The sequence below is a fragment of the Hydra vulgaris genome, chromosome 14, assembly GCF_038396675.1.
Source record: "Hydra vulgaris chromosome 14, alternate assembly HydraT2T_AEP".
Lineage (NCBI taxonomy): Eukaryota > Metazoa > Cnidaria > Hydrozoa > Anthoathecata > Hydridae > Hydra > Hydra vulgaris.
This window is the reverse complement of record NC_088933.1, coordinates 37,499,184-37,525,641: the sequence shown is the minus strand read 5'-3', so window position 1 is coordinate 37,525,641 and position 26,458 is coordinate 37,499,184. Positions and strand designations below refer to the sequence as shown.

General features: G+C 26.5%; 1 protein-coding gene across 1 annotated transcript; it reads right to left on the bottom strand.

Moving 5' to 3' along the window:
- Window positions 1-26,458, bottom strand: LOC100214879 (ubiquitin-conjugating enzyme E2 H). The gene is made up of 7 exons (XM_065817057.1): window positions 26,274-26,458; window positions 6,722-6,798; window positions 1,925-1,999; window positions 1,803-1,842; window positions 1,234-1,286; window positions 969-1,097; window positions 1-519 (listed from the first exon to the last, which is right to left on the bottom strand). The coding sequence occupies exons 1-7, from the start codon at window positions 26,324-26,326 to the stop codon at window positions 395-397; spliced, it is 552 nt and encodes a 183-aa protein (XP_065673129.1). The 5' UTR covers window positions 26,327-26,458; the 3' UTR covers window positions 1-394.

The window sequence follows — 26,458 nt, the reverse complement described above, 5'->3', positions numbered from 1 at the left end:
TTTTTACGTAATTTCACTCGAACGAAAATATTATATTTACAAACTGTACATAATTCGTTTCACTATTTCAAATAAATCCTAAGGCACCGCGATATAATAATAAAAAAAAATTTATGTAAAGAAATTTGGCAAACACCAAAGAGAAAAGTGAAAAAAGAAAAAAAGAAAACAAAACAAAAAAGCAAAAAAATAAATAAAAATACCTTAACATAAAATTGGAAAAAATAAATTGAAATAAAATACTTATACTTTTTACATTTTATAATCATAACTTTTACACTCAATTACTTTTTTTTATTAGCGAGTGCGAGAAATTAAAAAAGATTAGCAATAATATGCTCTAAAATACGCAAAAATATATGAAAATAATATAATTACAAACATGTCGCAAAGACTATAACTCCATGTCAGCGGTTTCATCTTCAGAAAATTCACTCAGCGAACTTTCTGAAGAATCAGACATATTTGCTTCTTCTTGTTCAGCTAAAACTTCAGGCGAAGCGTACTTTTTTACGTACTCTTTATAAACAAAAAAAAACAAACAAACAAGAACACAATAAATTTAAAAATCAAACGTTTAAAATATATATATATAAAAATCAAACGTATATATATATATATATATATTTAATATATATATATATATATATATATATATATATATATATATATATATATATATATATATATATATATATAAATATATAATATATATATAAATATAATATATATATATTTTATATATATGTATATTATATATATATATATTATATATATATATATATATATATATATATATATATATATATATATATATATATATATATATGATATATATTTTATATATGATATATATTTTATATATATATATATATATATATATATATATATATATATATATATATATATATATATATACATATATAAAGAGTAGTAAAAAACTGACAAAACTGAGTTTAGGAACTTACCTTTTATTTTCTTTTTATAATCTTCGGGTTTGTGAAGATACAACGCCGCAGCGTCACCATTTAGTGGATCGATAGGATTTGGGTAAGCGAGTAATTGCGGTAAAAATGATTCAAACACATTATTTAAATCTAGAAAATATAATTAACAATTTCATTTATTTTAAATAAAAATAAAAAATTTATTATAATAGTAAAAGTAGATTTAATGAAACTCATGTTTAATTTATTAAATTTAAATTTATTAAATATATCAAAAAACACTAACCATACAATGCTGTCCATGCTTGATTAATTACATCAAGACAAACTGACCCTGACCTATATTTGAGTAAATAGTTATATAAAAGGAAACAACAAAGACCAGCGACAATAAAATTCTATTTTAGCAGTTTTGGCTAAATCCTGATATGACGGAACATCTTTTAGAAAATTTATATAATGTATATATATATATATATATATATATATATATATATATATATATATATATATATATATATATATATATATATATATATATATATTATAGGATAACATTTAAATATGATGGATAACATGTTAAAAAAATAACATGACGAACTAATGTACAAAAGATACAACTTTATTCTAACGTAACCCCCCCCATTACCGCCGAGCGGCGCCAGGGGAGGGGGGCGTGTCCAAAATTTTTTTTTCTTTTGCGATTAGATTTTTTTAATCGTTAATTCGAGTCCTGTAATGTAATTTTTTATTTGTAATGTAGTCATAATGTTTAACATTAGTAACATAAACAACATTCCTTGAGACACAGAAAAAAAAACATTAAAATAAAAAATACACATAAAATAGACATACGCTTCGTCAATATTTGGATGGAATATTTTATTCAAAAAACCTAAAAAGAAAAAAAATTATATTTCTCATATAGGAATCTGAAAGAGAAAAATTAAAAATACTTCTAATTTTTTTCTACTTACCGATTGAAGGAGATTTAAATGGATATTTATCAGGTAGATCGACTCGAATTTTCCAAATCCCACCTTCATATGGAGCTAAATAAAAATGATTTTGATATTATAACAATTATTATCTAAAGCCTGCTGATGTATTTTATTTTATTTATCACTTGCTTAAAAACATTTTGTTCATTCATATTTCCTAAACTTGGATGCATAAAAAATGACAATGAGAGATTAAAGAATAAAACTTATTTAAAATAATCGCAGAAATATATTAAATGGTCCTAGGCCTAGATAATTACTGCAACATCACACTGAAATTGCCAGGGGCATTAGTACATACATTGACTATCTTATAGCCTGCTGCCGCAAAGGAGAGCCACTACATTGACTGAAAGTTTGGCATGGGGCAGCAATCTATTCCTTCTATCGTATAAGGGCAGACACAGGATATTTTGATGTTTCAGATATATTGATTTCAGTAATATTGTTTCCAGTTTAGGAAGTTGAATGTTGGATCTTCAAGACTCAATGCATGGGATTTGCTTGTGTCTCTATTTTTATGACTAGGCAACTTATTCTATTGTTTCCTAATGAGGGTACAGCTCTAAAACTCATTTTTATGGTTCTGAGACTGACTTGTAGTCAGGTTTCCCAAACTCTATGGTAGCTCTCATAGAGGTTGATTCCATCAACAGCTTTAAAATATCAGAGTACTAAGAGTGTTATGTTGCACAAGGATGGCGTCCCTGTTTGTACCTTTTGTGTGCATTGTTGAGGCTACATTTAGAGCCCTTTGTTACGGCTCAGGGTTTATTAAAAGTAATAAGGCAATTGCTTAGACTATTAGGTAGTGTACTGAGTACCACCTACGCTTCAAGTCAAATTCTTTAACAAAATGAATAAAGTATCGAAAATTATAAAACACAAAAATCCAACTTTATCACCAAGTTCTCTAAATCTATTGTTCACTAATATTCGAAGTAACTTTTCTTCTGATGAGACTTGCAAAATTCACCAGACCAACTTACTCTTTGCAAAACTAATTTGAGTTTAGCTGTCTCATCTTGTGATCTTGATGCTGATGGTTATCTTCCTTTAATTAGTAAAGACTCCAATAGTCACATACTTGGCCTGGGCATTTACATTCGTCAGAATTCACACATTTGTTTGAAAATTAGGTTTGAATCCACAGACAGATTTAGGGGATTGCAACTTTTTCTATTTCACTACTTCTTTTCTAAAATTAATATTGTTTTGTTAACTATATAATTTACTTATGTTAAGATTTAATAAATAATATTACCGTAAAACGCATAATATACGAGTTCTGTATCCACCAAGTTTTTAGCTTAAATATAATGCTACAGCTCTTATCCACTTCTGAATAATTTAGCGTAAATACAGAACCCTTGCTTAAACAACAAATTATGTTTTTGAAGATGTGGATGGTTTGGATTCTCCTAGGTTAAGATAATACTCGATATCTTCTGCAGCTGCAAGTTGAAAAAGAGTCTTTTTAGTTTTTTTAGCTAAGAATATTTTTTTGCGTCTATTTTTCATTTCATCAATTTTTTATTTTACTTTTTATTTCATGCATATGAATTATAATAACTTAGATTTGTCATGGTTTCAAAAACGTACTCCATTGAAAACGCAAGAACTATTCTTTTAGTGTGCGCTTTTGTTTAGCACTACTTTACTCTATCAACTTTTTCTTCATTCTATATCGCTATCCTTTATCTCAAGTCTGCATTCTTTTCTGTTATTTCTGATGAAATTGACCAAGCTCTTACTCTTTATTCTTTAACCAATATGGTTGTTGTAGGTGCCTTTAATGCTCATTACACTGAATGGCTTAGTTCTATTGTCAGTGACTTTGCATATCTAAAGACCCACAACTTTCCCCTTTCTTAACCTCTAACATAATTAGACAACTTTATAACTTATTTTCAAGACAATCTGAATCATTTAGCTTCTCTACTCAACTTATGTCTCGTTTCTGGTCCTAGTCAGTGCTCAGTTTCTCCAAATTCACCTTTAGGTGCTTCTGATCATGGTTTGATCTTTTTAAAACTATTACCTCATTCTTCTTCATCATCACCATACCTCTTACAACTACCTTAAACCTAACTGGGACTCTTTCCATGATTTTCTTCGAGTGGCCCTTAATTAGAAATCTTTTGCCTTGATGCTGACAAATGTACTTCTTAAGTAATATCAGGCTGGCATGGAATTTTTTATTATCTCTCGCCGATTCCAAGTCAAGCCTCACACTTCTCTATGGTTTTCTTTGCACTGTGCTGCTGCAATTTCCAAGCTTATCCATTACTTCCATATCTATTGCCAAAACAGTTCTCCAGAAAACAAACGTCTGTTTGCTATTGTTAGAAACCATTGTAAAAAGGTTTTTTCAATTGCTAAAGCTATTCTAAGGTCACTAAATCTTGTTTTTCATCTAAAAAATTATGCTTTAAAAACTTCTGGAAAATCTTGAACAATGTCAATAATAAGGGCAAATCTAATATTTTTCCTCTCTTGCTTGGTTTAGATTTTGGTTACCTCACCTAAAGACAAAGTTGAATTGTTTGCTAAGAACTTTTCATCAATCTCATCTGTTGATTCCATTAATCACATTCTACCTAATAAAGCCAAAAAACAGGTTGCTCCATTGCTTGACATTCATATCACACTAGCTTCTGTATCTAAAGTGATTTCCTGCTTAGACTCTTCTACAGCTTGTGGTCCAGACAACATACCTGTTATAGCCTTGTTAAAGTACTCTCCTGAGCTATCATCTATACTTTTAAAACTATATAACAAGTGCTTATCAAAATCTTGTTTCACAGACGGCTGGAAAGCAGCATCTGTTATCCCTATTTTCAAAAATTCTGGAGAGCGATCTGACTTGTTTAACTACTGTCTTATTAGTCTTCTTCCTATCATAAGCAAGATTTTTGAGTTTTGATTAACAAACACATAATCTCTCATCTTGAATCTAATAACTTACTTTCTGATCATCAATATGGATTACGATCTTTTCGTTCTACTACTGATTTATTAACGCTAATAACTGATAGATTTTATTGTGCATTAGATAGATGTGGAGAGGTTAAGGCTATCATTCTTGGCATTTCTAAAGCCTTTGATAAAGTTTGGCATGCTGGTCTTTTGCATAAGCTCTCGTCTTACAGTGTATCAGGTAAAATCTTAAAGATTTTCGAATCCTTCCTTACCAATGGTAGTATAAAAGTTGTCCTCAATGGACAGCACACTTCTTTATTTCCTGTAACTTCAGGAGTTCCTCAAGGTTCTATTCTTGGTTCTATACTTTTTTTAAATTCACATTAATGACCTCCCATCTCACATCTAAGGTGGCATTTTTCACTAATGATACTACCATTTACTCTTGTCTCAATAAGAAGCCAACACTCTCTGATTGCTTGGAGGTGGCATCTGAGCTTGAAAAGGATCTCATTTTTGCTACATCATGGGGCTCTCAGTGGCTGGTGAGCTTCAACTTAGATAAAACTCAATTTTTTTCAGCTAATTATTATTGCAATAATTTAGATCTTTCTATATTTATAAACGGTGATGTACTCAATGAGTCATTTGCCTTTTGTCTTCTAAAATCAATTCTTACTTTCGATCTTTTTTCGGAAACCATACATCATATCCATTGTAAAATTAACATCTGCTAAGGTTGCATCTCTTTTTTGTGCTCACCACTTTCTTACTACAGATTCTATTCTTTATCTCTATAAATCTCTAATCCATCCTTGTATGGATGAACTGTTGCCATATCTGAAGAGGATCTTCGAATGATACCATTTCTCTTCTAGAGAAGGTGCAAAAATGCATTGTCATAATGTTGCTTTCTCTTTTCTTGAAATAATATATTATTTTATATTAAATTCATTCTTGTGTTACTCGTCATTCAATAATACTCCTGTGTTACTCGTGTTACTCTTGTGTTACTCGTCATTCAAGTCTCATCCTTTTATTGCGACTGTTCCTAAGTGCTCCAAAAACTCTTTTTCATTTAGTTTTTTTCCTTAAACATCAGTTATTTGGAATTTGACTCGCTTCATCTTGTTTTCCTGATTCATATGATTTGCAATCTTTTAAATTTTTTGTTAACCATCATCTTGCTTTATAAACTTCATCTTTTCTTTTCTAACTTTAATAACAACTTCTAACTCTAATAGCAATTTCCAACTCTAATAGAAACTTCCAACTTTAATAGTGGTTGCTTGCAGTCTTGTTGGAAGTAAATATGTTAAAAAAAAAGTCAAACAAGAACTTTTTGCAAAAAATTGCAATCATTTTAGCCCAAGAACACAAATAACCTCAAAAAGATTGCAGTCGTAACCCCAAATGTATGGTTTATAAATGCATTTATAAAATATTTTTTTCTTTATTTAAAATTTTTTTTTTATTATATTAAATTTTAACTCATCAAAAAGAATTAGATTTTATCTAATAATCTTTAAATGTTACCCCAAAATAAAGGAGGTTGTAAATTTTACATGAAAAATTTTGAACGCCAAAAGGTTATTAGAAAAAAAAAAATCTGTCAAGGAATTTGATTTTAGTATATGAAATATTTTTATTAGCTCATCACTCTAACGTAAAGGATAAAGACTGCAAACTTTTTTAGGTATAATTGTTAACATGCTCCAATCATCACTACTTTTAGCAAAACAATTCTCATTTCGCATAAGCATAAACCTTTAAGGCCACGGTTAATGTATTTTAGGACAAAATTTATATATATATATATACACACACACATATTTATATATGAAGTCATACTTTCTTTTGGTCCAAAAAATTTAACAACAAACTCATTTAACCCGCCAAGAATTGTAACATCATGGTTGCTTTCAATTCTAAGAAAGAAAAAAAACTCCAATTGATATATATATATATATATATATATATATATATATATATATATATATATATATATATACACATATATATATATATATACACATATATAAATACATATATATATATATATATATATATATATATATATATATATATATATATATATATATATATATATGTATACACACACACACACACACACACACACATATATAAACATATATATGTATATATATATAAATATATATATACATATACGCATTTATATATATATATGTATAAATGCATACACACACATACACACAGATATACATACATATATATATATATATATATATATATATATATATATATATATATATATATATATATATATATATATATATATATATATATATATATATATATTAAATTAGTAAAAAACACTTATCTAACTTTTATCTTCTACTTTAAGTATAAAAGTTAGATTAGTGTTTTTTACTAATTTATTATTGCCTGTTCTTTAAGAACATTGAGCACTCTATTTGTAAAATACACTAACATAATTTACATATATATATATATATATATATATATATATATATATATATATATATATATATATATATATATATATATATATATATATATGCACACACACATATATATACATATTTACACACAATAATATATAAAGTTATTAATAAAAAAGAATATAATTTGGTATCATCAAGGGAAAAAAATCACATTAAAATAGAACCAAAAATAAATAAATATTCTGTAATATTATATTATATTTAGTGGTGGATTGTTTGCTAAGTAGACATTCTGAATTTGATCCCAACTTTGTACTGGTTCAGTGCCCTTGTTTATCAAGGCCCATGTTTCAGAGTCAATAATTTGAGTAAAGGGTTGTAACAACAATTAAAAAAACATAGATTTAAAAAAAAAGAGAGAAGCCTCCTCGATTGTAGTTTGTAAATAGGTTTGAAAATACAGTAGAAAAGAAACAAAAATGTAAAAGAGAAATATGAAGCTTTTAATACATTTGAATTAATTAATTAATACAATAAAATATTTGATAATGTTACAATTTAGTTGTAATGAAATATTTGATGTAGATGTTACAATTTAGTTACAATTAATTTCCCAGTGATGATAATCTTAACAACTTTTTGAAAGTTTTTAAAAAAAAAACAAAAAATTTAAGATTTTAATTAATTTCACTACCTGAAATTGCCAAACAAAGAAAACTTTTAACTATCTCCTTTTGGTAATGATTTTTTATTAAATACAAAACTCTCTAATACAAAAAAGGTAAAATAAATATAAAGGTAATATACATCAAATTAACTTACAATCAAAAAATTAAATCTTGGATTTCTTAACTTGACCTAAAAATATTTATATTTAAATTTCTTTATTTTTAGAAGTTTTATAAGAAATGCTAAATTGTATCAATATTGAGGTACATTTGGATTTTGTACTAAAATTTATTAGCTTTTACTCATTCATCATATATATATATATTTTGTTATTCTATTTTTAAATGTGGTAGTGGTGTAGTGGTAGAGGGGTCGCTTCATAAGTGAGTGGTTCTAAGTTCAATCTCCACCACATCCCTGGAAGTACTGCGCTCAACTTGTTTCTATGTGCAGCGGCTTTGTTTGTCAAAGTTCGTGTTTTGGAGTTATAGAGTTATAACTACAATAAAGTAGCCTCCTTGTCTGTAGTGGAGAGGGTTATAGCCACAATAAAGTAGCCTCCTTGTCTGTAGTGGCCTTCTTGGTCTTGGGGGAGGTAAATTAACATAAAAAATTAAAAAAAACAAAAAACAAATCAATATAAAAAAAAAAAGTCAATTTTTTATTTATTTTAAACTTGACTACTGTAATCTTACACAAAGCTTTTTTTTTATTTTTTTACATTTCATGACAAAATAATCCCTTGAGATTATTTTCTCATGAAACTTAGTTAGACTAAAGTATTTTGGTACCATTTAATTCAGCTTTATTTGAGCTAAGTTAAAAGGTTACAGCCCTTGGAGTTTAAAAATTAAGATCCCCAATTTATTGCCAGCCTTAAACTATATTTGGCTGGCACAAAATTTTTAACACAAAAGGGTTATCATAACAATGTAGAAATTAGGTCAGCAAAAATTTGCCGACCTCCGACAGCTTTAGGTTAGCAATCAAACCCTAATTTCAAGGACTGCAGTTGTAAGATTATATTCTGGTTTAAAAAAAACATAATTTGATATTATGGTAATAAGAAAAGTACTTATTCTGGTTATAAACAAGGTTGATATTCTTGCTTTAAGCAAATATATTAGTAAAACAATACATTAAAAAATCATTTTTACAGATAAAAATATGTCAAGAAAAGATTAAAAACTAATAAGGAGCTAAACATTTATTTTAACTGGTAAATTAAACATTTAGTAGTTTTGTGAGGAATCAATAAAAGCTGATTTTATTAGTACTACGCTGGTAATAACAAGTAATATAAACTGTTAATTAACAGTTAACACAAAATAAAACTTTTATGCAACTAACATGTTAAGCTAGTGGTCACCTTTGTGTATGTAATTTGTTAAAAAAAAAGTAATTTGTTGAGCTTGAATGGTGCCTTAAGGTAGAGTTTTGTTATTTGAATCTTCCTTCAATAGGTTGATAAACATGCAAAGAGAAAGAACAGAATTGTGTAACCATGCATACAACCATGAGAGAATGTCACTTTTACTCATTTTTGTGCTGTCCAGTTTTTATACTTTTCAAAAATTAAATTAGTCTCTCATTTTTGGCAAACATTGTAAGAACACATGCTGAGCAGTACACATGTGGCTTTAATTTCATTCAGAAGTACCAGCAGGAAGTAAAAATGCTTTTTGAAGCCTCTGGTATTTTGTGGACATTTCCAAGTATAATCTTGTATACAAATGATTAACTAGATACCAGTCAATAAGTGGGTCACTTTTATTTAATCATAATTATTTAACACAATTATTTTACAGAATATTAATAGCTTGATCAATCAATCTTGGGATTTGCATAAGATAATCATGTAAAATAACTAATTGTACAATTAACATGCTACAGTAATTCTTGCTCATAACTAGAATAATAAAAACCATGTATTTGCATAATAAATTAATACCATGAATAATAACTATGCTGATTGACTTTAATGATTGGTTGTTATAATAAAATCATTATTTTGAGAATGTTATAGAATTGTAGAGATGAATTTATCTCTACAATTCTATAACATTCACAAAGAAGACACATAGGTTATAACAATATCCTTTCATTTAATAATATTTTCCTTATGCATTTTTTTTAACTAGTAAAAAAGAAAAAGAAAAAAATCTATTGTAGTGAACTAATTTTATGTGTAATATTTTGTTAAATAATGTGTTATAATTATTTAAACATTGCACTTGTTTTTAATATCATTTTATGTGTACATGTACCTGTGATACTCAATAACAAGTGACATTTAATTAATTGATGTATGAATGACACGTGATATGAAAAAAAAAAAGACAAAACGTTAAAACAAAATTTACAAAAACAAAAAAAATATATATTTTTAATTTCCAATACAAAGTTTACAAGATATTTAAATTCGCCGCTCAAATTTACTTGCCAACCTCATGCAGTAAACAAATCTTTCAATGCTGTTGTTGCTAATTTAAATTAATTCTGAGACAGCATATTGTAATGAAAGTTTTTTTTTAACTAACAATCTATTTGACAGAAATTGGCAAGCCAAGCAAGTTTCTCATCTGAAAGCTATTGATTTAAAGTTTTTTTTACATATTGCTGACAACATTTTAAAGTCTTGAATATTATATGTAAACCAATTTTAAATTATTTATAATTTATACATAAAAATTTATTTAATGTTAAAAATTATAATAATTATATAAAATATTATTAATTACAAATTAAATATTAATACTTTTTACTTAATTCACCTCACCAAGGCCTGGAAGGGAACTACAGTTAAAGGGGCTACTTTTTAAATAGTACTTTTTTTTGTTTGTTTTATATTGCTGTTACAAGTTTCTCAGTCATGTAACAAGAAAATTGATGAATAAGTTGATCATAAAAATTGAGCCTGGTACTACCAGGGATAGGTTTCACTACATATATCAACCAAGGACTTAAGAAGTCATTAGACTTTTCTTTAAACAAAAAAAAAAAAAACAAAGAAAAAAAAAAATGTATAAATAATTTTTTTTTTTCTTCCCAAAAGTAGCCTACAAGCAGCTTTATTTTTTTTGGAGTTCCTGAATACCAAAAACTGAGTATTTAAATAAAAAACGATTTTTATTTAATAAACTTAAAATAAAAACTATTTTAAGTTGATATTTTATTATATTAAACACATTTAAGTCTGTATAGACATTTTAAAAATTTGTTATTATTTGGGACACTCTTTTATGCTTATATATAAAAGACTCTCTCTCTCTCTCTCTCTCTCTCTCTCTCTCTCTCTCTCTCTCTCTCTCTCTCTCTCTCTCTCTCTCTATATATATATATATATATATAAATAAATATATATATATATATATATATATATATATATATATATATATATATATATATACACAACCCGTAGATGTTGTCCGAAAGTTTTTTCCATATTTTATTGACAAAAAGTAAAAATTAAAACGCAAGACCGGAATTATTTTTTTTTATTAATTGATAGACTGCCTGCCCCAACCAAACCCTCAGTCCATGTAGCAACACTCCCTTGCGGGTCAGGCTAAAAGATAGTAGATGTAGAGCCACTCCCTTGCGGGTCAGGCTATTTGTCCGTCGATGTAGCAGCACTCCCTTGCGAGTCAGGCTATTTGTCAGTCGATGTAGCAGCACTCCCTTGCGAGTCAGGCTATAAGATAGTCGATGTAGCAACACTCCGCGCATGGTTACATGTAAAAAAAAATAAAAATAAAAACATTTTATTACAAAAATTAAAAATAAAAACATTTTATTAAAAAAAATAAAAATAAAAACATTGTTTATATTGTTAAAAAACACTCAGAATGTTTTTAAAACATTCTGATCAATTAAATTTGCGTTTTTGTGGTTTTTTTAAAAAACAATTTATTTGTAATTAAATTAATGGTTTTTACTTTATATATATATATATATATATATATAGATCTATAGTTTGTTGTCTTTGGGAAGAGCGGAAGGAAAAAAGTGATTCTTACGCCAACACAAACGTCACTTTTAATTACTTTTGACTTTCGTGTTGGACGAAAGTCAAAAGTAATTAAAAGTGACGTATGTGTTGGCGTAAGAATCACTTTTTTCCTTCCGCTCTTCCCAAAGACAACAAACTATAGATCTATATATATATATATATATATATATATATATATATATATATATAATATATATATATATATATATATATATATATATATATATATATATATATATATATATGTATATATATATATATATATACTTATATATATATATATATATATATATATATATATATATATGTATATATATATATATATACTATATATATATATATATATATATATATATATATATATATATATATATATATATATATATATATATATATATATATATATATATATATATATATATATATACAAATAGCTCTGAGCAAAGAAAAAAAGTACCTTTAAAAACATATTATCTTAACTTTACAAGCATCCAACTTATTTATAAAAAAGTTTAATTACATAAGTTTTTTTTAATGATTTGTCATTTTCCCAAATGTAATTAAAGAGTTTGCTGAAGCTTTCGTAATTAATGACATTTTTATTCATAAAAAAGAAATGAAATGAGTGAACTTTTATAACAATATGTAGAAGTACCATTAATTGTTTTTATAGAACAACGTAATATGGTTATCATTATTTTGACAAGGTTGTTTTATTAAAATGAATCCGTTACAACAATTTTAGCAGTATCACATATTTATTTAAATTTTAACTATATTATTAAATAAGTACATATAAAATATGTAAAAATTAATTAAAAAAAAACTTTTGGATAAATAAAATAACTTACAATTCAAAAAAGCTTTTCGCAAAAAAGCTTTCGCAAGACTATCTAGGCAGGGGCCCCCTGCCTGGATAGTCTTGCGAAAGCTTTTTTGAATTGTAAATTATTTTATTTATACAAAAGTTTTATAAGATATATACAGTGGTGTACACTGGATTTTTAGATGTTTGTGTTTTGACACTTACAGGCATTGTGCAAACTCCAAACTTTTGTATGTTTATGTTTATATCAAAAATAAATGTTTTGCAAAGAATTGGGGTGATTGGAGCTTAGGAACAAAAAAACCCTAATTTTTGGGCCCACCCAGCCCTTAACATGGGAGCAACGAGTTTATAAAATATTTTCTTCACTATTTTTATCTAAATTTATATTCATCAACAAATTTCAAATTTCATGCAATAATCTCTTATTTTTCAAAAACTATGACCATATAAAGTTTTAATCCCCCTCAATTTGAGGGGGCTGTAAACATTGCAGGGTCATAAAAACTGAACACTATGAGATTATTGCATGAAACTTGAAATTTGTTGATCAATATAAATTTAGATAAAAACAGTAAAGAAAATATTTTATAAACTCGTTGCTCCCACATTAAGGGCTGGGTGGGCCCAAAAATTAGTGTTTTTTTGTTCCCAAGCTCCAATCACCCCAATTCTTTGCAAAACATTCTTATTTGATATAAGCATAAACATACAAAAGTTTGGAGTTTGCACAATGCCTGTAAGTGTCAAATCTATATATCTATATATCTTATATATATTTACATATATATACATATATATATATATATATATATATATATATATATATATATATATATATATATATATATATATATATATATATATATATATATATATATATATATGTATATATATATATATATATATATATATATATATATATATATATAATATATATATATATATATATATATATATATATATATATATATATATATATATATATATTAAGGGTTGAATTGAGCGTTCGCGGTTTGCAAAGTCTGGAAAAATATCTGGTCTTCAAAATTTTAGTTTAGGCAAAGCCATGTGCTTTGTTTTCAAGGAGCAATTTATTATAAGATTTTTAGCAAAAAAGTTATAAAAAATAAAACAAAATAATAAACTTATGTCTACAATAATAATAATGCTCTAGTCATTAACTGGATTATAAAAGTAATAAAACTATAATAGTGTTATTACTTTTATAAAGCACTTACAGCTTTTAAAGTTCATTCTTTGTTCAAACAATATTAGTAATTCCAAACTTTAATTAAAGTAGAAAAACATCAAAAAAAAATAAAGTGGATATTCAAATACTATTAAAAACTTTAGGAACTTTGACAAATACACTTAAACAACTTTATAAAAGTTTAGCATAATGAAAAATGTTACCAATAGTCCATAAAAATGCGCGTTAATTTCAAAATCAACAAATAAAAAATGTTTATAGGTTAATTTTAAAATTAATGCAGTACCTTAATACAGCACATTTTTATAAAGTTGTTTAAGTTCCTCAAGTTTTTAATTTTATTCGAATATCCACTCTTTTACTAGATGGTTATCTACTTCAATTAAAATATGGAACTTATGTTGTTTGAACAAAGAATGAACTATAAAAGTTATAAGTTATTTATATAAGTAATAAAACTATTTTAGTGTTATTACTTTTATAATAATGTTGCTAGAGTGTTATTACTTTAGTAGTTAGGAGTTTATTGTTTTATTTTTTATAAATTTTTTGCTAACAAATTTAAGTTGATTCGCCCCTTGAACAAACAAAGAAAACGGTTTTGCATAAACTAAAATTTTGAAGACTAGATATTTTTCTAGATTTTGCATTTTGCGATTGCTAAATTCAACCCTTGTATATGTGTGTGTGTGTGTGTATATATATATATATATATATATATATATATATATATATATATATATATATATATATATATATATATATATATATATATATATATATATATATATATATATATATATATATGTATATATATATATATATACATATATATATAAACATATTTGTGTACATATATATATAAACAAATTTGTAAACATAGTCTTTCATGTAATGCAATTGATTACATTGGACACTACTGAAATAGGTAGCAGCAATTGCTACAGTGATCAATTTCTTATACAAAATATGTGATTTACTGTTCCTTTGTTCAAGTTGACCAATGGGGTTATTCCTTCAGAACAGACACCTAACCATACCATAAGACTGCTTCAAACAATTGCAAAGTTTAAATAGAAAAAGGAAAATTAGGAAACAATGGCAAAAAATATTGTCCCAGAAATCTGCATACTCTAAAAACTTTTATTCACCTAGTTTTTTTCCTTGCACTTTAACGCTCTGGAACTCTCTCCCATCTTCATGTTTTTCTGACTCATACAATACTATTCTTTTTTTTTATTAACTCCCAACTTAATAGTGGTTGCTTGCAGCCTTGTTGGGAGTAAATCAGAATATTAAAAAAAGAAAAGCGTTGTCATCATTAAAAGTGGAAATACACAGAATATTATGAACAGAACTAATTGATTTCAAATGCTCCATCACAGTGGTTTATGCTGAGTCCAAACATAGGCTTGGACAGAAATGGCGTGCAATCGAATGCCATTGCTGACCACACAAATGATTTTTTTTTTAATAACTTGACCATAACTGTTTAGATGTTTGGATGAAAACACTTCAGAAATGCACTGAAAAAAGAAACGCTAAGCTAAACTTAAACTAGGAAGAAAAAAAAAAATAAAAAAAACTATAGAAAAATGAAAACGATTCGCTATGAAAAAGAAAATAATTTTTTTTTTAATTATGTATTTTTATTATGTAAGATTTTTACTATATGTTATTTAAGCACTAAAACAAAACTCTAACTCGAAGCATAATTTACTTTTTGTTATGTTTTTAATTAGATTTGAAATAAATTACTTTAAAACTTATTTTTTGAAACATTTTATTAAAGTTTTTTTACTAAACACTTTAAAATGTTAAAACATATATCAAGTTTTACATTTACTTTCAAATTGATTTGCGGCAACATTTCCTTAATTTTGATTTATAACATTTATTAATCGTTTTATAAAGTTTTTTGTTAATTAAATACTTTTAAAACTTTTATCAAAATATACCCCTTAGAGGCAAAAGTGGTTAGGTTGCAGCATTCTGAAGTAGATCACCGTGGTTCAAACCCTTACTTTTCCACTTTTTTTTTTTGAAACCTCTTTCGATTTTTTAAAACAAAAAATTAAACATCTTTAATTCAATACTTTTACTTTTATTAAGTTTTACTTTTATATAAATATTGCATTGCGGCAAAATCTCCCTAACTTTGATTTAAAGCACTTATTTTTTGTTTTATATAGTTATTTATTTGCATTCCATTTTCTGTTTTTTAAATAGTGTTAAAAATTGACAGTTTAGTGTGTCTTAGTGAGGGTTCAAATTCAGTTGCTTACATATTAATTTTTTTAAATCTGTTTTAATTTTCTAAAATACAAATTAAAACATTTTAAAGATCTATTATTGATACATAAAAATTTAATATACTATAACAAACAAAAGAGAGAGAGGGAAATTTTAAGCTTTTTTTTAAAAAATCTTAAAATTCCAATAAAAATTAAAACAGCGGTATAAATTTTTTGCGCTTACGTCACGATAGAGATAATTGATTGATTAACAATCATTAAAAGTAAGTTTTTAATTTATTTAAAATGGTTTCCCATGATATTATAAACTAGTAAATCAAAAAAAAATTCTTTTTTCAAATCCATGCTTTATGCAAGCAGAATTTTATTGGGCCTAGAAATTCTTTTTTTGTTATCTTTTGTAGAAGGAAAAATTACTGTTACGTTTTTAAATTTTTTTTTTATTAATTCAGTGTTCTTATGGGGAAATACAAATTAAATTTTTGTTAACTTAATTAACTTTTTTTGGTCAAATTTTTCCATTTCCTTGTATTGTCATCGAAAATGATTAAGTGTGCAAAATTTGAGCAAAATTGGTTGAGAAAAAAGCTTTCAAAAATTGATTTCAAATTTTGTGGCACACAAACATATATATATAGAAAGTAACCTTACATAAAGCATGGAAAAATGAGTGAATATAAAAGATTCGAAGTTTATTATTCCAAAGGTAATTTAAATAAAATTATTATTTGCATGGTCATATAATAGCAAGATATAAACACCTGCCTGTGAAGGCCTGCAATATGTCACTTTTCATAAAAGCTGTTTATAATGAAGAATTTCTACCATTGCAAGCCTTGTTTTAAATTAAAAAATGCTTAACGCAATAGCTTAATGTGAATTTAGCATCATAAAATTCTCTTTATTTTTTTATTTCTTAAAGACATAAACTTTTTTAAATTACTGCAATATTATTTACCACGAAACAAGGTTAACGTTATTTAACTTCTTTTTTATTATTACTATAAGGGAATGTTTATTTCATTTTTTTTTTTTTAATATTAGAATAATTAGGAAAAAAAAATAATTAAAAATGAGCAGCCACTCCACCTCTGGGCAAGTTTTATAAAATGGGTTAGGAAGGAGCCGTGAACTTCCGATTAAATGCTCATCCATGGTGATCTGTGATAAGACTGTAAGGACTTCTTAGGGCACCTAAACTAAGTTAAAAAAAAAACAACAACTTAATATTACATTTTTAAAAATGTTAGATAGTAAAAAATTTCTTTCTTTTCTCAACATTTGCATAAATGAATTAAAGTATGTTAAATTTTTGAATTTTTAGATGATTATTTCTTAAATTTCTAATTGCTGCTCTGCAACTACAAATGATTATTTATTTAAAAATTTTTTTGTAGTTGCAAAGCTGCAATTAGCAGCTTTGCAACTACAAAAAGCGATTTAACTTGCGCTATAAAAAAAATAATTTTAACTTACGCTGTGAGCATACTTTTGATGCAACCCTTTATTTAAAATTTAATTTGGAGTAAAAAAAAAATGTTTAGGAAGGAAAATTGAAAAAACAATTGCTATAAAAATGAGCTAATTTTTTAAATATTGAACAATATTTAATAATATTTTTAAATAAATTTGACAGTTAAGTTAAACCCAAGCTTTAACTCTAATTTTAATCAACTTAATATATTGTTTAAATCTAAATTAAATTATATATATTTTTTATCAGAATAAAAAAATATATATTTTTATTAAATTAGTTTTAAATTAAATCATTTTTTTTAAATCAGAATTAAAGTATATTATTATGATCATTGCTTCAAGCTTTTAGTGTAAGCATTTTTAAGCAAAAAATCAATCATTACAATAAAATAAAAACAAAAATAAATTTTTTATTTTATTTGAGATTTTTTTCCTTAATAAATAGCGCTTATATCTAACATAAATAACATGATGTTATTTTTTTTAAAAATTACTTCTTTTATCTTACCGTTTATAGAATAATTTAAAAGTTAAAAAAGTCACTTAACCAAAATTGCTTACATAAAATTGCTTAAGGCGTACGTATATAGCTCTAACATAACTCTTTAAAACAAGGCCTGCATTACTTCTTGAAGTCAAAATCTCATTTCTATAATTTCCTTAATTTTTTTTATTTTTAAATAACATCTGTATCAACTTTTATCAACTTTACCAATATATTGGTATTATTAAACTTTACCAATATATTGGTACAATCAAATTTACCAATAAATTGGTAAAAAAAAAAGCATAATTTACTGGTAAAATTGGTAAAAAATCATAACAACTCATTAAAATTTTTTTTTATTAAAATGAACTAATTAAAATAATATCTTTATAAGATTTAGATCTAATATATTTATTTTTAATTGTTATATTGATAAAAATCTCAAAAGCAAAATCTCTTTTCCGTTTTGATTTTTGATGTTTTGATTTTGATAACTTTTCTGACTTTTGTGATGATTGCAAGTCTAATTTCACTTTTGGAATGTTTTCATCCATGGCAGCACCAAGAAAACTGACTTTTGTGTCAGATTAAGATTCCTCACTGCTGACTTCATCTTTGTGGCTTGTTACTTGCAATGTGTTGTTATCAATTTTTGAGAAGGCTTTTTGTACAGCACTTCTTGAACTGCCAAATGCATTCCATGGGTACTCAGTTGGAACCAGTATTCCATCATGAAAGCTCTATCTGTAACTGCACAGACATTGCTGTCACCAAAGTTCAAACATAATTCAACCACTTTTTTTGTGACAACTGCTGCAGCCTTTTTAGGCAATATAGATCCTGAAACTTGAGTCAACCCAGATTCCAGCTTTTACATGCTTTTGAAGAATATTAACATTGGTGTACCTTTGATTTTTCAAAGAAATATACTCATCCAGTGTAGTTGAAAAATAATAGTGCTGTAAGTCTTGAAATCACTTCTTAAGTTAGTTGTTTTTGCAAAAAAGTTTAAATCTTAGACTTTTTCGGTTCTGTTAAAGCTTTTTTGGCAACTTTTTCTGTATTTTCTTTTTAATTTAAATTTTTTTTTAGATAAAAGCACATTCCAGTTATGAAACCTGAATATTTACTGGTATTTTAACATATTTTCAGAATTCATTACTTCAAGTCAATATTTTTCCTTTGTTTTAGGTTTAGTGTTTTTAAAACCTCTGACATTTTGACCAAAAGCAAATCAATGAATGCTCCAATATAGCTATCACAAAAAAGAAGAAACAAATTTCTTAAAATGTTCATACAAAACATAACCAACTGAATCAGTTTTTAAACAAAACAAACAGCAGTTTATTTAATGTAAAAATGATCATTAACGTTTTAATTTATTGATCAAGCTATATCAATTAGAGCTAACTGAAATTGCCAAAGCTTTTTTTTTGAAAGCTATAAAAAATTTTTTTTTATTTCCAACAAGTAGTTTATATACAAATTAACAATAAGTAGATTGGTATTAGTATTTTATAATTCTGCTACATCAACAAAAAAATAGGTAGATCATGTTAGTAGTGCTGCTACATCAACTGAAAAATAGTTAGAACATGCGAGGAGTGCGACTACACTGATTCAGGGTTTTGGCTAGAGCAGGCAATAAAAAAAAAAATTCCAATCTTTTTTAAATTTTTGTTATGTCAACAAAATATGGTAAAACTTTTCTCCTAAAGAAAATATCTCTCTCTCTCTCTCTCTCTCTCTCTCTCTCTCTATATATATATATATATATATATATATATATATATATATATATATATATATATATATATATATATATATATATATATATATATATTGTTTTGGGGTGAATTTAATATTTTTTATACCACAGAAAATTTGAAAATTTGTTTTCTTCTTAATTTTATATTTTAAATCATCAGCATTCAAGAAACAAAAAAACAAAAAAAAATACTACAACTAAAATTTTAACTGAAACTGAATGCTCTAACTAGTGCTCACTGTTGATTATTAGACAGAGCAACAAGAGCTATTGTCCTTAGTGTTTTGCATGATTTTAGTATTGTGACCAAATATGATTACAAAAATAAAGTTAAAAGTTATAAAATATGAAAAACCCCACTTCACACTTTCAAATGAAGAACAAGAACGAACAAAAAGAAAAACATAAATAACCATTCACACCTTCGAATGCAGAGCAAGAACAAGCACAACCAACTTACCTAACTATTTATTTACCTGGTATGGCCACACCAGTATTGCTAAAGCAATCCAGTTATGACCAATTGAGCTATGTAGACATTAGTCCATAAAGAAGCCCATCCTTGTTGTGCGTAACTTGTTAAGTTTTGATTTAAAACAACTTAGGGAAGTGACTGTTACAGTATCACTATCAAGTGAGTTCCAGCGGCTCACTACGCGTTCTGAGAAAAAATATTGTCTGACCACAGTTGTGAACCTATGCTTAACGAGTGTAAGTGGGTGACCTCTTGTTCTTTTCTTTGTGGCTGATTTAAAATTTTTTTTATATGAAATAGTAGAAAACCCATGGAACATCTTGTACACTTCTATTAAATCCGATCTGTTCCTTCGTTCCTCAAGTGTCCAAAGACCTAGTTTAAGTATTCTATCTGCATACGATAGATGTTTCACTTCTATTATAATTTTACTAAAACAATGTTGTATTTTTTCAATTAGTTCTTTATCTTTGACATAAAAAGGTGATCAAATAGATGTACAATATTCTGTGTGGATGAACTAAGGATTTATTTAGTCTCATCATAATATCAGATTGTAAATAGGCAATTGTGCGATTTATCATTCCCAGAATTTTGTTTGCATTGCCATAAGTCCTCATACACTGGTTAGATGCTTTCAAATCATGTTATATCACAATCCGAAGGTCTTTTTCAGTCTCAATTTTTTCTAAAATAACCCTGTTTATACTGTATTCATAACCAATGTTCTTTTTTCTAATGCGCATAACTTTGCATTTCATAACATTAAATTGCATTTGCCATTCAATAGACTTAACAAGTTTTTTTGCAGATCTTCTTGGAGTTGCAAACCATCACTTCTGGTATTAACTTAAGAGAATATTTTGGTATCATCAGCAAATTTTAATATATGGTTTGTCACACCGGTATCCAGATCATTAATATATATCAAAAATAGGATTGGACCTAACACTGATCCTTGTGGTATGCCACTAAGTAAATTTTTTTTCATTCAAACTACTCTTAAAACCCTTTTAATCAACCAAGAATTTATTCATTGAAAAAGTTTGCCTTCAATTCCATGACTATTCAACTTTTTTAGCAATCTTTGATGAGGAACCTTATTAAAGGCTTTTGCCAAATCTAAATATATCACATCTACACAATCTCCATTGTCAACAAATCCTGTTACCTGCTCTAAAAACAATAATAAATAATATTGCAAGTCTACTATTACTCTATTTATTTCAAGGTAATTGATTAAAGCATCCCTTATTAGTGATTCAAATAGCTTACAAATTTGACTAATAAGACTAACAGGTCTGTAATTTTCTACGCTTGATCTACTACCGCTTTTAAATAGTGGAACTACATGCAATCATCTGGCACCACCCCATCATCAAGTGATTTACAAAACAGCAAATAAAGTGGAAAAAAAATTTCATTTTGAATATTGTAAAGTAACCTTGGTCCTATATCATCAACTCCAGTCGATTTATCTATTCTAAGTTTAGACAATTTTGTCCTCACATCATTCTCGGTAAAGATGCATTCACTCATCCTACCAATAATAGGCCTATTAAGGATACCTTCAGATTTTGGTCAATATTCTCATATTGGAACATATGATGATTCTAAGTCAAGCAATATTGATTTAAATGTTGACCAATAATCTAGGGTGCTTCCTTTAAGTTTTAAATTGATTTTTTGCAACTCCTGTCTAATGCAATCAAATTTTCCTTTATTATAGTCAAATATGGTTCTAAATTTTTTTTGCTACTGACTTCATATTAGAGTTTCTCAAAAACAGGCAGTTTTAGATAACAGCTGTTTTCTGTTTTACATTAAAAAAAAAAGTTTTTAACAGCTGTTTTCTGTTTCTGTTTCTGGAATTTACAAAATAATAGTCCAATTTCTCTCATTATTTTTTATTATAGTAAAATTTAAGGAACTCAAAAGAACTTAGAAATTTGTCCGAAAGGCACAATCGATTCTTTGTGCAAAAGTTTGTTGAAATTGAAAAAACTTGTTTAATGTCTGTGGGCATTGGTTTATTTGTTAGGAGAGTCTCATATAATTTTTGTAAATTTTCTGTTCTTTTCGCTGTGTTCCGAAATAGCAAAAACTCTTATTTTAGCCATTTGAACTCATCGTTGATTGTTGAAACTAACTCGGTTGTTTTTTTTATACAAAATGTCAGTTACTCCAAAGTGAATGCCATGATTAATGCAACACTGGTCGATAATATTGACAATTTTCATATATTTCTTGTTGATTGCTGCATCACCTTGTGTTGATCCTACCAAATCTTTTTCAAATTTAATTAAAAAACTCTTCAAGTGATTTGATATTTTTTCAACCATTGCTTCAGCATTGCATGAACCAAAGACGCAAACTAATTCCAATTTGCATGCTTTATTTTCTTCACTACAATGCAGATTTATTCCAAAGAGGCGGCGGTGACAAACAGTTGTATACTTGTCAACATTTATACTGGATTTTCTTCCCTTCCCAATTTTTAAAACGAATTCTGAAACCATTTGATTTTTCTTGTTATGAAAATCAGCATTGATAAGCTTCATTACCCATCTCTCTTTTTTTGGAAGTTAATATACTTCTTTTTTAATGGCATCGCGAATGAACTGATTTCTAGTGATAGCTCTAATGGATATTCTGTCTGTGGCCATGTCAGAAACTATTTCATTTAAGTTTGAACTTGAATTTGAAATTGAATGAAGAAGATCTCTCAGAAGACTATCCACTTCTTTACCAAATATATTAACATTGTTTGTTCTGTAGCAGACTCCAATCAGTAGATTGTCATTTTGCAAACCAGTTATAAAACACCATATATGCACAGGATAGTTAGACTTAGGCTTATATGCAACAGGTTGCCATACTGCTTTGATATATAGTATCACACCTCCCCCTTACTTTTTGACTGGTCTATCATGCCTAAAAAGTATGTAATTAGGTAATTTAAGTTCAGAGTCCAACACCCTTTTTGTAGCCCAACTCTCAGTTATCTCAATAATATCTGGTTGTAAAGTATAAACAGAATTCACTGATTTTATTAATCAAACTTCTTGCATTTAAGTACAAACATACTAACGATGATTCCTCAAAGTAATTAGATAACAGGGCTTCATTATTTGCTCAATTTTATTTGTGCAAACTCTATCAATTATATATTTCCCCAAGATGTCTTTAGCCTTATTTTGATTTTCATTCGCTCTGGTCTGCCTCCTACTATATGTATTCATTCCCCTTAAATTTCTTTTGCTGTTTTTTCCTTTGCCTCTGAGACAAGAATTTTGAGAACTTCTCTTTCTTTTATTGTCAAATCATGAGCCTTTTTGGTTGAATTATACTTAGTATCTGCATTTTTAAGTTAACTTAGATTCTCCATGACTTTCTCTTGAACTTGTAGTAGAACATTTCGCATCTTGTCAACGTCTATTGCTCTGGTCTTTAGTTCCTTATCTTGCTGTTGAGAAATAACTTCAGACCATTTTTTCTTTTGATACTTGACGCTTTTATTTATTTGAACGCCTGTTTTTCGTCTTTTATTTATATATAAACCTTTACAGAACGCCTTTTATTTATATATAAACCTTTACAGAACGAATATGCCTGGTCATTCAAACTAACAACTTTATAGAACTCATTTATTATTCCTACACACTTACAGTGATGCCATTTGTTGCATATTTCACACTGAATGATGTCTTTGCTATACTGTAAATTTGCTATACTGTATACTTTGCTATACTCATTGTATAGCGCTTGTGACAAGAATGTAGATCTTGTCACAAACACCACACTCATTTTTCTCGCAAATTGTGACTTTGTCTTTATCTTTAACTTCACTTATTGAACCTTTAAGGATTTTTTGAGCAGTCGCCATTTCCACAGTTCTAATTTCATAACCTTTAATGAAAGGAGGGCTACCACCTTTTAAAATAGTGGATTACCTCCTTGTTGTGAACTTTTTTAATATGTTAGTCAGCTTATTAACACAAATACTTATTACACATGGACTAAAAAGTTTCAGTATGTGTCTTTTTTTACTTCAATGACTATATTTTGATGGGTAAAAGGATAAAACTCTGTTTTCTAGTGTAAAATTTAATTCAGCAGGGTTTCAAAGAACTAATAATGAATTACATTTGTTTAATTTCAAAACAACCAGGCTCTGAGTAAGTTGGTTTTACTCTCTAATGAATTACCATTCCAGCATTTTTTTCGTACCTTAGATGAAAAAGCGACTAAAATCATATAAATTAGTGGACCTAATGTAACACACAACATAATAAAAGTGAGAACAGGTGAGGACTTGGTAATGATATCGGTCTCTTTGTTTTCAACAGAGAAACCAAAATCATTACCAAGTCCTTTTATATTACTTTTATATGAGGGGTGGAGAGAAGTGAAACTGCTAAACCAAAATATTCACTTTTTTTTATAAAAATGACTTAACTAATTGTTCGTTTTGTTTTTACAAACCAACATCTTTATAATTGTTAGTTAGATTGAAAGAAATTAGCGTAATAATGTATGTTCATACCAAAGAAAAATCTTCATTGAAAATTAAATTTAAAGTCAAATTTTCAAAAAAAATTTGATTTATTATCTGGCTGTGAAACTCCTTGTATTTTGTGTCCTTTTATGATTCTACACAATTAAAAGTAAATAATTTACAAATGGACTATAACATGTATTTGAATTGTAAAATTCCTGCAGGATGTTTTGTTGAAATTGATAAAACCAATAATTGATAGAAAAGCCCTTTTTGTCTGTTCAGAAACTTTATATTAGAGAACTAGGTTTATAATAGTTATAGAAGCAGGAAGGTTAGCTTAATAAAGAAAGTTAATTAGGAACAAAATATTTTTGTTGCTACCGACATCATCAATATTATTGTCTAGAACAAAGTTATGCTTTTCGCAAAACCTTTTCTGTTAAGAGTCTTGGATATAAAGATTTGGTCAAAGTTCTAAACAGGTTACACAGTAACTGAGTGTAACTTTTGAAAAATTATTCTGTCTTACCAAACAGTAGAACGATAAGTGAAACTTGTAACAGCTATCCTCTGTAAAAGAGGCAGCTGTTGTCTTTAATTCTAGAGATGGCATTATAGGAGCAATCAATAGAAAGTAATGAAATGTAAAGAGTCTCTTTAAAAACTGTAATTCAAAAGAATCAGATGAATAGTTTTAAACTAAAAATGACTACTAAATTTATTTATTTACCATTCCAATACATTGTTCTACTTACAAATATTATAGCTACTTAATATATAGTTTATTTTGTTTTATTTGATTTGTTAGAACAAAAAAATGCGTATATTTGCTGAAATATTCAAGTGTGATGTGACATAAAGTATAAGAATTTTTATATATGTATGTATATATATATATATATATATATATATATATATATATATATATATATATATATATATATATATATAATATATATATATATATATATAAATATATATATATATTATATATATATATATATATATATATATATATATATATATATATATATATGTATATATATATATATATACATATATATATTTATATATATATATATCTCACTACATACACACATATATATACATACATATTTATACATAAACACACACACACACATATATATAAATATACATATATACATACATATATATATATATATATATATATATATATATATATATATATATATATATATATATATATATATATATATATATATATATATGTATGTATAAATACTTCAACCTACAGTTTCACTACATCAGTATCCATTCTTCTTTTTCCAGGTGAAGGGGAAGACATTTTAAATGTATGGTTGAAATAACTATGTATGAAGTAAATAATTAAAAAAAAAAAAAAACTAAAAAAATTATTTTAAAATTTGGCAAAACACTTATTTTAAAGCCGCTTGTGATAATGGAGAAACACTGATTT

What these genes read in the sequence shown, in the direction of transcription:
- LOC100214879 (XM_065817057.1), bottom strand. Translation starts at nt 26,326, where the DNA reads ATGTCTTCCCCTTCACCTGGAAAAAGAAGAATGGATACTGATGTAGTG. An exon ending in GATACTGATGTAGTGAAACT is followed by an intron (nt 6,799 to 26,273) that starts GTAGGTTGAAGT and finishes TTTCTTTCTTAG; the next exon opens with AATTGAAAGCAACCATGATG. An exon ending in TTATAAAAAGAAAATAAAAG is followed by an intron (nt 520 to 968) that starts GTAAGTTCCTAA and finishes TTGTTTATAAAG; the next exon opens with AGTACGTAAAAAAGTACGCT.